The following is a 15,172-nucleotide window of genomic DNA, read 5'->3' as shown; positions in this document are numbered from 1 at the left end:
AAAGTAAGTTACTCACAATAGTAATTTTAGCAGTTTGTGATGTATTATTTAATGCACTTTAACCCAATACCAAACATGACTGAAACAGATAAAGTTCAGCTTTTGAATTAATCGCCACTTTTGGTACATTTCAACCCTCTGTGGGCTGGTGCGATCGGGATAAAATTTGACGTAGGCGTAACCACGGAGTATTTAAGTTATTAAAATGGACCCTACAAATGCTACGGGGCGTCGCTATGGCAGCGCAAAGTAGGGTACCTTCGACATGTAACATTTTTAAACACGAGCAATTTTTTTGTTTCCCACGCGATTTCAAGGATTTTATATTTTTGGAAAGCGCTCGGCTAAAAAAATATGCTTGCGTATACTATGTATCTATTTCGAGTTATAGGCATTTCAAAATTGAAATTTTGTACTTTTGGACAACTAAATTGCTTATAATATATAAAAGATTTCAGAGCAATATCAATTATGGATATAAAAATAAACGTTTTTCAATTTAAAAATTCTAAAAATAGTAGATTTTTGCTGTTTTTTGGACGAAAATGTGACTTAACTCTTTTTTATTAATCTTTAAGAACATATAACAATTTTATGTTTTTCTGTAAGTTATCTTTACCCCGTGTCTATACCTGACAAATTTGTATCATGATTATCTTCAAAATGGTTGTCAAGATAAAAAATTATTAGGTATAGTCTCCATTTATTAGTATTATTGCTTCGTTATGACAAAATTGTTAGTGCATTTGCTCAGACAACTTTGTCTTGACAAAAAACGTCATTAATTGTTATGGTAAATATTTGTCAAATATAGACAGGGGGTTACGCAGAACAGTTTGGTATAAAAAACATGTCGTATTTTTAGAATATGTAGGGACACGCCCTTCGGAATTTTACCTATTTTTTTTATACAAATTTCTACTTTGTGCCACATGTTCTAAAATCTTAAAGCTGGGATCAGAAAACGGAAAGCAGCTTTATAAACCTTGATGTATTTCTTATGAATCCCCAAAGTATTTTCCCAGCCTTGATGGAAATGTGGACCATATGGGCAAAATTGTAAAAAATACCGCTTTTTTGGGATGTCTGAAAAGAGAGTAATTTTTTTTAATTGTTTTACACACTTTTCCATCTAGGGATTATTAAAGACGTGAAGTAATAGACACTTTTATCCATTTCTCTCTCACAATGTATACCAGGTTTTGTGTGAATATGGTTGCTGATAAAGTGGAAAATTCATAGCAGATTTTATGATATTTTTCACGTAATAACTTTTTATTATTATCTTCTAGAATATCTGGAGGGTTATTGTCTTTCGATTCGAATTAAAACTTTTTCGAAATACAATGCTTAAATCATACAAATTTGAACGAATTTCATTTCGAATCGAATTGCACAATAACCGCCCTGGAATTTTTCTTGAAACAGTAGCTCCGGAAATAGATTGACCAGGAGATACTACATCCAAACCATTTATACTATCAAAACAAACCATGCAGAGATGTCACAAGACAGAAGATAACCAAGTTTTATATTTCTCTCAGAACTGCCTTTTACAGCGATATATCTTTCTCATTCCATGATAACTGCTTTAGAAAACAGATTTTGACTATTTTGAAAAGTCAAAATTATCATTTCTGTGTACTCTGTGCTATTAACTAGTCTAAATCTGGAATTAATTGAGAACCCCCGTGAATATGTTTTGCATAATAAATAATGCAAGCCAGGAAATATTGAAATATTCCAGTTCAGATCTGATATCTATTAGAATCAAGGAGGTGTCATCGTTAGCCTAGCTGAGTATAGAATAGAATCTGTAATATCAATATCCAAATATGAATTAGACTAAATCCGTTAGAATTCGGCGCTATCGTTAGGTTATTCCCCTCGCTTTAAATAACAGTCTTTTAAATTCGCCTTTATTAATATTTCCTTTAGTGTCTCTATGTGATTGAGTGTGTTTGTATGTCATGTATGAATGTATCACAGGTTGTTTTGGCGTTAGTTCAAATTGTAAATTATTTATATATTGTTTTTTTTTTTTGGTGTTTCAAACTTTTCGTGACAAAGTTTTTATTGCAAAATTATTGAATTCGAAAATAGTAATGATGGCAAATACTTGTAAATAATTTTTTGATACTTGCAACGAAACACGAATAGCGAAAAACTAAAATAGAAATAAATTTTTAAACATTTAACAAAACAACAAAAGCCAAACAATGCTAAAGAAATTAAGAATTTAGAATATATTGAAACAGGAGCCACGACTAGAGAAACCCAAAAATGGTAAGAAATACATAGGACAGACTTGATCAACAATAAATACTTAGTTATAATATTTATTTAACAAGGCCGGCGACTGTCCTCATAGTGCTCTCTTGGAGTCAACACTTAAGCAGTGTCATGATGAGACATCTTTAATAGCCAGCACTCATGAATCGTATTTAAAGATCATTGACGATTTAAAAAATGATCTAGAGCAGATATCGTGTGAGGTGATAATGGTACAAAAGGAATGCAGTGATCAGGATCAGTGTCATGAGTCTGAAGATGTAGGTTTGGAACTCTCTCTTAAAGAGTTAGAAACACAAAATGATCGACTAGAGCAGGCACTGAAACTAGAAACACAAACCAAAGAGGCTGCCTTTACGGAGCTACAAACAAATGTGTGATAAACTTACAATTACAACAAAATATACAAACACTGATACTCACTACAAAATAATATGTTTTTTTTTCTATATTTCTCTCTTAAATAAATCTCTTTCCATCATATGCTTAGAATGAAACTCTCAAATGCCAAATAGCTCATTTGCAACGTACCCTTTTTGAACGAGATCAACGCATTGTGCAACTGGCTAGTATGCTCAACAATGTCTCGCAAATACAATCGTTGGAACCCCATCAGGCAGCCCTCGAATATGTCACTTCCCGCAATAACTTTACAGCTGAATTGGAGAAGAAAATTGAAGGGCTTACGGAAAAGTTGGATAGGTCAACGCAGCAGGAACATTTTTTACACAGAGAAACTAGGAAACTCAATGAAGAGTTGAATGAGAGTAAAAGAAAAAATGGTAAGAAATTATTCTCTCTTTAGTATCACTTTTAACTAAATTTTGTTATTATAGGAGATTTAATTTCACAAGCTCATCGTTTGGGCAATCTTCTGAAGAGCCAAGAGAGCCATCGCATGGAATTGGCTGCCAAATATGAAGCTCTGGAGCAAAACTATGAAGATCAAGCGAAAAAATTGCGTACTGCCAACAATCAGCTGTGTATGCTGTCCGAACGTTTTCAAACTATGGAAAAGAGACAAAATGAACATAATATGGAGGTAGGATAACAGAAAATTTAATTTAAATAATGAAGAAAGACCGAATGACCGAATTGTTTCTCTCTTTGTTGCAATCTTTTTGCATTTTTCTAATATCAGATAGAATTTTTCTCAAATTTTAAAGTGAAAACATAAAATTTTTAATATTACTACTTCAGTGGTTGCAAACTATCAATCAGATTTGTGATGAATCTATCGAATTCAAAATGATTTTGAAATTTGTTGTGATAAATTTCGATTAATTTCTTAAAGAAAAGCAAACTGACACAGTACTATTTTAGTTATTGAACTGGTTGTTGAGAATTATCGCTTCGAGTTCGAAAGCTTTATACGAAAGGTACAAATCACATTTACATGGCATCAGCCTGGCAAGGGAAAACTTGACATATATTAGACAATCGTTTTAAAATAATAGAAGTTGTTCTGTTTTAAATATTATAATACGATGGATGGTCAATAAGTCCACTACTTTTTAAATTTCCCGGCTCTTAACTGACACATCTGTCAGTTGACTCCTGTCAAAATTTGTACAAGCTGCGTCATTTAGTTTATGTTTGACAGGCACTAATAGCAGACTACCGCGTGACTAGAGGAAAAAATGGAAAAAAGTGAATTAAACAAACCTTATCAACAGAAAGTACGAGAGCAGGTCAATAAGTACGCGACTTTTTGAATTTCTGCCTCCTAACTGAAAGGCAACGATGCTTCTGGCAACAGACATCTGTCAGTTGACTGCTGTCAAACATTTGATAAAGCTGCATTTGCTCACAATCGGATGCAAAACAGGGTACACACATGTGCAGTTTACATGCCAAAAATCCTTGAAATAGGCTACGAAATGCTCCCTCTTCCTCCCTATTCTACGGATTTAGCCCCAAGTGATTATTTCTTGTTTCCAAACCTAAAGAAATGTCTCCAACAATAAAATGATCTCACAAAAAATACCTATTTTGATGACCTCGACAAATCTTATTTTTTGAAAGGGATAAAAAAGACTATTTGGAAAAATAAAATAAAATAATTTTTTTATCCAAAAACCTATCTCGTTCTGATCACAAAGCTATGGTCAAATTTTGTTAAACAAATTTTAAAATTTTTATAACATCTCCTTAGGGTTTATAGAGGATATCTAAGGGAATAAAAGTATAAGCAAAATAAGTCAATGGGATTTGAATTCTGGGGAAAACTATGTTTTTTCCTACATTTCGTTAATGGCCTTGTGCATTTTTAATAACTCTACAATATTTTATCCAATTTTAGTCTTTTTTATCTTGCTGAAACAATAATTCCGTTGATATTACGATTCTTTTGCGGTCAAATCAAAAAATATTATTTAATGGAAAATTTTTCCATAAACTGACAAAAAATGCATTTTTTCCCCCTTGTATCTTCAAACTTCGGAGCCGTTGCACCACCATTTAACGTCATCCTATATTTGTAATATTTTTCAGAATGTTTTCTACATTCCATATGTAATTCTACAGATACTATGTGTTATCAGTGAGAATTTGGTGACCGATCGCTAAAGGCTGGACTGTAGTTGTCTTCTCTTCTTTCTTGTTGCTGCTTCGGCCAAAGTCGTTGTATGGAAGTTGTTGAATTAGTGCTAAATTCTAACTGATAACGATATCGTAATAAAATTTGGAACTTATATACTGTTACGTTTTAACCTTTTCAAAACGTTTGGTTTATTTCCTTTAAATAAACCGGATACTTTTGATTGCAAATAAAAGCCGTTTAGTAGTTTGCAAATTGTAACAACTCTTTATTTATTTAAAATGTACAACAATCGCAGAATTAAATAGTCACTCCATGTTTTTTTTATACACGTTTATAAATTCTCAGAAATACAGACACTTTATAATGTATACGAATTCACTTGAAAAATACAGCACACTTTAAGGCACTCAGTTGATGTTTATTCAAATAGCGTCTCTGATAAACTGACTAACTACTGCAACCTCTGCCACTATTTATAACACTGTACATTGTGGTGTACTTTCTACAATGTTCTTTAACTGAATATTCGATTTCAAACAGCGCACAGTGGGTTGAATGGTACCCAAAGTGGCGATTAATTCATAGAAGCCGTAGTTTTAAAATATTATATTTTTTTATTGATGAGTTATTATAAGCACATAAAAACACAGCATTTTAGAAAAAAAAGGTTAAACAAACATTTTTTAACCCTTTAAGCGCATTATTGTTTTTTGGAAAATAGACTTTTTTCACAATTTATGCTGTAACTTTGGAATAGAAAGCGATAAATTATTGAATAAAATTGGAAATTAAAGCATACTTAATGTGCTGTTAAAAAATTCAAAATATAAATTTATTGCATGTATTTACATTAGTATAAATTTAATTTAAAATCCAATTTTTGTTTTACACAAAATTGTATAAATTTACAATTTTTTTCAAAAAAGTCATAAAAGAGAAAAAAAAGTTTAAAAAATTTTTTTTTAACCCGTTAAATGCATTATTGTTTTTTGGAAAAAAAGACCTTAGCTCACAATTTATGCTATAACTTTGGAATGGAAAGCGATAAATTAATGAATAAAATTGGAAATAAAAGCATACTTAATATGCTATTAAAAAATTCAAAACATAAATTTATTATATGTATTTACATTAGCATAAATTTAATTTAAAATCTAATTTTTGTTTTTCACAAAATTTTATAAATGTACAAATGTTTTTAAAAAAAGCCACAAAAGACAATATTATAAATTTTTGTAATGAACAATCATAAATACATAAAAACACAACTTTAAAAAAAATGTAAAAAAAATGTTTTAACCTATTTTGTATCAGAATATGTTTTTTAGCAAGAGGATTTCTTTCAATATAACTTAAATAAGTAAAAAACCTCAATAAACCCGCACGATTTTTTTTCTGTATATGGAAGCTGAAAGTTCATATTTTAAAAGCATTTAATGGAATTTACCCGATCTCGCCCTATTTTTTTTAACCTCAATCTATATATCGAAAAAACCCCAATAATGGAGAACTTTAAAAAAAATCTTAAAAAATATTTTCAAAACATTTATCTAAACAAAAATTATTTATTTATGTTCTCAAATACCTGAAGTTGATGGTTCCATTTTAATATTTCTACTTTTAACAGATTTAACAAAAAATATAAGCTCTCGAAATATCACAATTTTCAATTTTAACCACAGCACGCAAAATTTGTAAAAATTATTTGACTTTGACCGCTCACTGCCAATAAAGTAAGTTACTCACAACTGTAATTTTAGCAGTTTGTGATGTATTATTTAATGCACTTTAACCCAATAACAAACATGACTGAAACAGATAAAGTTCAGCTTTTGAATTAATCGCCACTTTTGGTACATTTCAACCCTCTGTGCAGCGTTGCCAACTTACGATCAATGGTCAAATGAAAGCTTTTATTTAATAATGCCCACAGATATGTTACAGTTTGCTATTACAGCACTGTTATTTGAAAGCATTATGCTACTTTTAAATCAGCCCTTAAAATCGTTATATTTGAATTCAAGTACAATTTCGTAACAATACATATGTAGATCGAAATATTTTTTGATCAATGAGTTAATAACTTTTGCAAGTGTCTTTGTTTAAATTCTGAAATTCCAAAACGGAAATAATAGGTTCAACACATGTCAATATATAAATTCTTAACATTCGGATAACAAATGAATTTTGGTGATTTGGTGATAAATTTTGTATGTCCTAGTCGACACATTTTGGGTGCCGCACAGTGGTATGAGAATAAAAAAAGAGGGAAATAAATCTGTTACTTCTAAACCCTTACACCGATTTGAATGAAATTTCACATGCGCAAAGAGGAAGTGTAGTCGAGTTTAAGTTTTGAATTTGGACCTCATGAGCAGCGTTGCCACTGAACAAATTTTATTCCTATTCGTTTTAAACCTTCCATTTTTTAAAATCATATACTACATATTTTTTTTGGAGAAAATTATGATTTTTTTATTTAAAAAGTATTTACATATAGTCCCCTCAATAAAACAATAGTGTATACACATATACAGCATTATTTTTATTGCATAATACGAATCTACACAACTGGTTCTATATGTGGTAAAAATTTGGTGAAATTCTACTTCCACAAAGTGATTCAAAAGATCAATTGAAATATTACTTTTGTTAAGATGACCATACGTCCTTTTTTTAGAGGACAATCATATATTTGATTTCTTGCCGGTCACCGGTTTTTTTGTCAAGTCGTATACTGTTCATTGTTCTGTTCATACTCTTCTGAAATTTGTTAAACAAAATTTGGTATTTGTTTAAGCTTTGATATTTTTACAAATAAAGCGTCTGTAATTCTCATTCACTCTATAGTTTTATTTGTATAATATCTTTAGTTTTTCTAAAGCCTTTTGGGAAAAGGTTTCATGATGATCTGGCCTAAGCAACCAGTGAAGTGCGCATAGGAACTAGCTTATCCCCAACAATAAATTTTATGAATTTATCAATAATTGGGAATTCAGCACAATTCTTACCAAAGTTTTTTTAAATTTGAAATGGAGATTTGACACTGCCGTTAAAAAAATTTAAATTTTGTGGGTCATACCTGCGAATAGGATAACGGTATCGTACGAAGACAAAAATTCAAATAAAAGTAAATATGGATATCTTTTAAGTAAAAATATCTTTTATTTTAATATTTCTCAGAATATGTTAATTCTGTTCATACATTTCTAGTTCTAATGGCCTGAAACACGTTAATGTCGTGTCTCTAAAATTTTGTAACCAGTTTTTGTCCTTTATATCTCATTAGAACTACAGATATGCACACATTTCGATTCGTTTAAATTTTAATTATGATTATGATTAACTTCAAATATTTCATCCGAGCTAAGATTGTTTTCAATATACATACATTTCTGCTTTTATGTATGCCTATACAAATTTTTTGAACTTCAATATGATTATTTTTATTTTTGAAATAAATTTCAATATTATTGTTAATCAGTTCTTTTTTTATAAAATTACTTAAAATTAGTAAAAAGTTAGTTTTATACTGGTATATAAATATGGCAAACGTGAACTTTCAGAATGAAATTCTTTATTGAGATTATTAATAATAGGCAATATATACATATGTATACATACATATATGTATGTCAAGAATAAAAAATAAGTTCTGACTTTATTAGACATACTTTCGGCCATTTCTGCTGCTCTTATACCATTTACGTTTTAAAAACATGATATAAAATACAATTGTAAACTGTCCCATTGTTCTATAATTCTTGCAATAACCATCTTGTTTGGCAAACACCTAATATTTTATGAGATTTCACAGAACAGTATTCCTGAAATTCTTTAAGCTCGTTAATTCTTTTGGGACTATGTGAGAAAAAAGTATATATATTACCACAAAGAAGCTCAATATGTTTTGGCAACAAATTACATGCATAACTAGAGCAGAGTTGGAGTGAGTGGCATATGCACTTAATGTAAAACAAGTCAGTTTCATTAGTATATAGCCATAACGTTAGCACCGTCTGTTGCCAATCCGATCAAGTTTTTTAAAGGAACGTTATGTGCCGAAAAGAAATCTGTTATAAGTTGGAAAATTGAAACTGCATCTGCCTTAGTGATCTCTAATAATCTATCTTGTAAATAAATACTTTTGATCCAACCTACCAAAAATCAATTTAAACTACCTTCCTACCAAACGAAAAAAATCCTACCAAATTTGGTAGGAAAAGCCCAAAACGGCAACGCTGCTCATGAGCCCACCAGGAGCAAGACCAGGGGTTGCCATACCTCGGGTATGTTAAATTTTTAAAATATTTGGCGTAATGTTAGCTTTTCAAAAAGTACAAATTCATTATACATCATCTTAGAAATTTTTTAGATAACTTAAAAAGAATAAAAGCACTTTTTTCCCAAAAAAATTGCGAAAAATCGCCTTTTTTAATTTTTTTTATATTCAAATGCATGTAACTTTGGAGTCAGTCATTATTTTTAAACACTTCTTTCTTTATTTGATATATAGATCTATTGTTAATCCTATAAAAGAAAAATGGATAAAATCGGATAATATTTGGAACCGCGGTCACCAAAAAACTGGTGTAGGGTGGGTAAATATGTTGAAAATTAAATTTTCAAATGCGAATATCTCCTACGCAATACGAGATAATTGATAGCTACGACAAGGTAGTACTCGACGAGGATATTCTGTATGTGTAAGTTTTTTTTTAAATCGGAACACAAACGAAGAATTAGGATTATTTTAAAAATTGAACATACCCGAGGTGTCCTACTTTGGGAACCCCTGGTCCCGCTCCTAGTGGGGTCATGAGGTCCAAGTTCAAAACTTAAACTCCACTACACTTCCTCTTTGCGCATGTGAAATTTCATTCAAATCGGCGTAAGGGTTTAGAAGTTACAGATTTATTTCCCTCTTTTTTTATTCTCATACCACTGTGCGCCATCTATTGTAAATCCCGCATTAATAATAATAATAAAAATTAGGGGAAATATTTAAAATTCATTGCCTTTATAGGGTAACATTTTTAGATAATTACTATTTATGAATTTTCACTTTAATTCCAGCGCAAATTACTCAGCGATGAGGTGCTCTCGCTCAAAGAAAATCACGCCTGTGCCATGGGTCGTCAAAAGAGCCTAGAGGAACAACTACTCAAGACCGAAAAAGAACTATACAATGCACACGATGTCATCAAACAACAAAAATCTATTATGCAACGCAATGAGTTTGCCCAAAACGAAGCCCAGCAAAGACTGCAGGAAACGAATAACGAGCTGAAAAGAAAATTTTCGGATCTGGTGCAAGACTATAAAAAATTGCAAGAGGAACACGAGTGAGTTTTGTTATTATTATTATTATTAGATACGATTTTGAAAGCAACAACACATTCAAACTAATACAGACAGTTATTCGTGTATATTGCAGCAAGCAGAAAGAGATCAATACACAACAGCTAAAACTGCTGGAGAACTTTCGCAAATGGAAGGAACAGCAGCTGAAAGCCGAACAAACCACACGCGAGAATTTAAAAATATATCAAAATTGTATTGAAGATATGCTGCAAGATAAACAGAAATTAATGCATAACTTTCATGATCTCTATAAAGATTATAGTCTGCTGCAAAACGAATTGGATCGTTTCAAAGTGTCTTCATTAAAGTGGGTTGTCTAGATGTTTTACATCAATTTATTTTATAATAATTTTTATTTTTAATCTGCATAGCCTTTCCAACTTTAGTAGACTGCATAATACATCTGAAAGATCGGTAAGTGGTAAAACAAAAGTGACGAAATTCAAAAAATCAACATCATTATTCCCCTCTCGCCATACTAGATTGCCGAACGTTTGGAAATTGTACGCCGCACAGCGCGTCGTGTTTCGGAACAAAGCTCCTCGTTTAAAGACGAGGAGCCTACAGCTTCGAGAGGCGATTCAAGCTCGGCTTTCAGACCAAGCGAGGAACCACTCTAAAACTAATTAACAGAAATCGGTTTAATTGATTTAGCATTCTGTATATATATATTTTTAATATGTATTGTAGGTATTTTTAATGTTTAGTTTTAGTTTAATTTTGTAATATACTTTTTATTCTATTACTTGTGCCTGTATCTAGTTATGGTCTGCAAACAAATTAGTTTATAATTGTATATAAACTTAATTATTGTTAATTAATTACTTGGATTATTTTTTATTACGACTATTATTGGAAACCAATCAATAAATTTAATTAATTCTTGTAGATTTTGTAAAAAAGTTTCTTTAAACAACTTTAACAGTCGAGCAGTGTGAATTTAAATTGCCCTATACAGGGTAACATCTTGCAAAATGTTGCCTTTTTAGCAGCAGCTGCTTAGAGTAACTACCAGATCTGTTAGAAGTTTCTGGTGTGGCCATTTAAAAGATCGTTAATTTAAATATCAAATTATTTAATATTGAAACCCATCATTGACAACAAACACAGAATTTAAGTTGTAACTTAATTTATTTCCCATAAATAATTGAAAAGGGTGACATAATTTTGTCCATATGACGCCAAATACAATATATTAATGGGAATTTGGAAAATTTGTCTGTCAAACTTACGCAATATTTTACAATATCCAACTGTTCCATGGTTAATTGCTACACACGCATGTGCCATAATTCAATTCCTGCGTGGGGTAAAAGACATTCAAAGCACCCAAAGCTAAAAAAAACAACACTATACAAGTCCATCATTAATTTTCATTGTAGTGAGAGGTGATGGTTTTTTTTATTTATTTAATTTTTTTTTTATTATTTTTTGGTCATCAATTGTTTAATAATGTTGTTGCTTGCGTCTGAAGAATGTATGTAAGAGGTTTTCGCTTTTTGGTGGTTTTTACAAATTGTAAAAATAAAAAATTTTTGTTACATCTTCATGTGGTAATTGAAAGTCATAATCTGATGGGTCGATCACCAGCTTCATTGGCTGCTGGCCACCGGCTACTGTTTTCATTTAATTATCATGAATACGCAAAAAAACCAAGAGAAATATTTAAAAACAAAACAAAAAAATAGTTAAAACATCATGTTTTTCTCTGTTAATGTCTTCATTTTCCAATAATTCATTATTTAATTAACTGTTAATTAGCAAGTTGGTTTTTTTTTCGTTTTCAATTTCCATGAATAGTTTGGTTTTCGGTGAAAATCCAATTCACAGAAATCATTAATGAAATTGCAAGGATTGCAAGGGAAAATAATAAGTTTTTTCTTTTTTTTTATATTCACGAAGTTTAAAAGTGCCGATAACTTTTAATATTTAGCTTCAAATTAACTTTACTGATATCATAAACTTCAAAAATAGTTGTTGTTTTTATAAGATTCTCTCTCTATTCTTCTTAAAACTCAACAATAAAAAGATCCACAATTGTTTTTAAAACAAGTCTTTGGACATATTTGGTAAGAACTTATTTAGGAAACATATTATCGGGCTTGTCGTATAATCAAACATTTATACAAGGTGGCGCAAAAGTAAACTTCCGATATTTTTTGGCTGTAATTAAAAAAAAAATTAAAAACTTTGATTCTTCTTATGGATTATTTTTATTTGGTCATTTAATTTTTTTTACATCAAGTCGAGAATATGATGTCATGTAAATGGCCGCCGCCACAGTTGATTGTCATTTGAGCCCTTTTTCCGGCGATAGGTCCTCACATTCTTGACGGATATTGTCTTTAAGAGATGCAAGAGTCTGAGGATTGTTGACATAAACCCGCGACTTGAAAAATCCCCACAAGTCTGGAGCGATCAAATCAGGCGATCTTGCTGGACAGTGCAAATCGCCAAAACGGGATATTAGGCGCCCGGGATATGCATCCTTCAGCATATCGGTTGTGGCACGTGCAGTGTGTGCCGTTGCACCGTCCTGTTGGAACCACATGTTTTCCAATCCCAATTCATCAAGTTGCGGCAAAAAGAACTCGTTGATCATTGCTCTGTAGCGCTCACCATTCACAGTAACCGTTTGGCCCGCGACGTCTTCGAAGAAAAAAGGTCCGATGACTCCTCCAGCGAAAACAGTACACCATACAGTGACTTTGAGCGGGTGTAATGGCTCTTCGTGGGTTACACGCGGATTTTCAGTGCCCCAGAAGCGTAAATTTTGCTTATTTACGTACCCGCTAAGATGGAAATGGGCCTCATCACTCATGAATATTTTTGATGAAGTCACCGACCGATTATTGGTCAAATAAATAGTCAACAATATTCCGCGTTCTGCAGCAGTGTAGCGTAACATTGTTTATTAACGTGTATTTCGCATGTGTTTACTACACAAATGTCAAAACAGAACTGACATTAGGGGCCAATCGCAAAATTTATAGCATTTTCTGATAGGAGGATGACTTTTGCGCCACCTTGTATAAGGGGTAGGTGAAATCATAGACCGATATTGTCCATTTTCAATATAAAACAAAAATCAGCAGAGTGTATTTGTGGAAGAATTTAGCCAGCTAGATCCCTTCGACTTGGTCCTATCGTGTTTTCAACAGATGGACGGACATAGCTAGACCGTCATAGAATCTTATGAGAACCCAGAATATATATACTTTTTGGTCCTACGACCAATATTTCGATATGTTACAAACGGAATGACAAAATCAATATAAATTGTTTTTAAATCAAATCTTTGGAAAGATTTTCTTAAAATATGACAATAAAACATATTTTTGGAAAGATTTGTTGTTCTTTTGAAAATATGACTTTCGTAAATTTTGGGAATGTTCCTAAAATCGTTCTCGAATATTATTCAAATTGGGCAATAAAAAGTTCCGTGAATGCTTTCAAAATATGGGCAGGTTAAAGATCCACGATTGTATTTAAAACACATTGAAAATATTTGGGATTGTTGAACATTAAATGGATCCACGATCTTTTTTTAACATGACTTTGGAATGATTCGATAAAGATCGTTACTAAAACATGTCTGTGGAAATAATAGCAATTTTTCTTAAAATTGGAAAATAAAAGATCCACGATTATATTAGAAAAGTCTTAAGATTGTTGTTAAAATTGGACAGTAAAAACATCTACGATTGCTTTTAAATATCTTTGGAAAGATCTTAAAATTGGAAAATAAAGGTAACCTACATTTTATTTAAAACATTACTATGGAATGATTTGGGTTTATTCTTAAAATTGCACAATAAAAATATACACTTTGGAAAGATTTCCTGTCAGTTTCTTCTTCTTAAATTGGACAACAAAAAGTTTCATCGTGATTTTTTAAACATAACTTTAAAAAGATTTCGAACGTCCTTAAAATCGATATACATATATAAAAGAGTAACGTTACTGACTGACTGAATGACTGACTGATTCATCATGGCACAGCCCAAACGGCTGAAGCTAGAATCACGAAATTTTAACTGTGGGTTCCTCCCTCCCCAAAACGATCCGATAAGAAGGGATTTTTGGAAATTCGAACGTTTAGGGGGTAAAAAACGGGTAAATTCGGTAACCTTATATCTTCAAAATTAATAAAGATACAAAAAAACTTAAAATAAAAATGTTACTCCATTTAAAAAATAAGCTGACAGGTGTTTCGTACTTTTTGGAAATTCGAAACTTTTAGGGGAGAAAACGGGTAAAAACTGTATTTTGGTAAATTTTTTGGACACTATGTATCTTTTAAACCAATAAACATAGAAACAAATTTTAAATCGTATTCTTTAATTAACAAAAAATAAAAATTATAAGTTTGGTACTTTTTGGAAATTCGAACCCTTAAGTGATAAAAATTGTGTTTATTTTTGGTACTTTTTCATAAAATATGTTTTTGTATAATTTGACATAGACATACGAATATTTTATTATGATCTCCCACCACGATACAGAAATTTATTTGAATAAAATTTTACCAAAGTAATGGGGATAAAAAAGGTACCAAAAAGGGGATAAAATAGGGAAAATACATTTTATTGAAATTATTAAGCCAATTTTGATAATTTTTTAACATTGGTTCCTGGATTCGTACAAAAATTAACTAACAGGGTGTTATTTGGAACTCGAGTGCCAAGGTGTATATTGGGCCAAATCAGGGTAAACAGTTTGGTACTTTTTTTAAAACATATTTTTTCTTGGGCACATTAACACAGATTTTAATATTTTGAGACATGTCTGTAGCATAAACAATTTTGGCAAAATGGAATATTTTTAAAGTTCGAACTTGATTGTTTCAAGGAAGAAAAGGGAAATTGGCACTTTTCTCCTAATGGTACTTTTTTTTAATATTTTAAATTATTTCACTGAGTGAAGTTTGTGTTAGGAATAGGGTACAATATTTAGGTACCAAAATGTGAGAAC

General features: G+C 31.1%; 1 protein-coding gene across 3 annotated transcripts in view; it reads left to right on the top strand.

Annotated features, from left to right (window-relative positions):
* The window catches only part of yuri (yuri gagarin), a 58,359-nt gene extending 47,361 nt beyond the window's left edge, over positions 1-10,998 (top strand). For 2 of the 3 annotated variants that reach the window (XM_065501223.1, XM_065501222.1), the window contains exons 12-17: positions 2,783-3,074; positions 3,129-3,334; positions 9,911-10,179; positions 10,272-10,505; positions 10,570-10,612; positions 10,681-10,998. In XM_065501223.1, the coding sequence (XP_065357295.1) occupies positions 2,783-3,074; positions 3,129-3,334; positions 9,911-10,179; positions 10,272-10,505; positions 10,570-10,612; positions 10,681-10,818 (1,182 nt within the window). In that variant the 3' untranslated portion in view covers positions 10,819-10,998. Of the gene's footprint in view, positions 1-2,782; positions 3,075-3,128; positions 3,335-9,910; positions 10,180-10,248; positions 10,506-10,569; positions 10,613-10,680 lie in introns of those variants that run through there. The other variant, XM_065501226.1, reaches the window with a different exon arrangement.
* Positions 10,999-15,172: the final 4,174 nt, after the last annotated feature.

The sequence above is a fragment of the Calliphora vicina genome, chromosome 2, assembly GCF_958450345.1.
Source record: "Calliphora vicina chromosome 2, idCalVici1.1, whole genome shotgun sequence".
NCBI classification, from domain to species: Eukaryota; Metazoa; Arthropoda; class Insecta; order Diptera; family Calliphoridae; genus Calliphora; species Calliphora vicina.
This window is presented reverse-complemented; position numbering and strand designations above follow the sequence as displayed.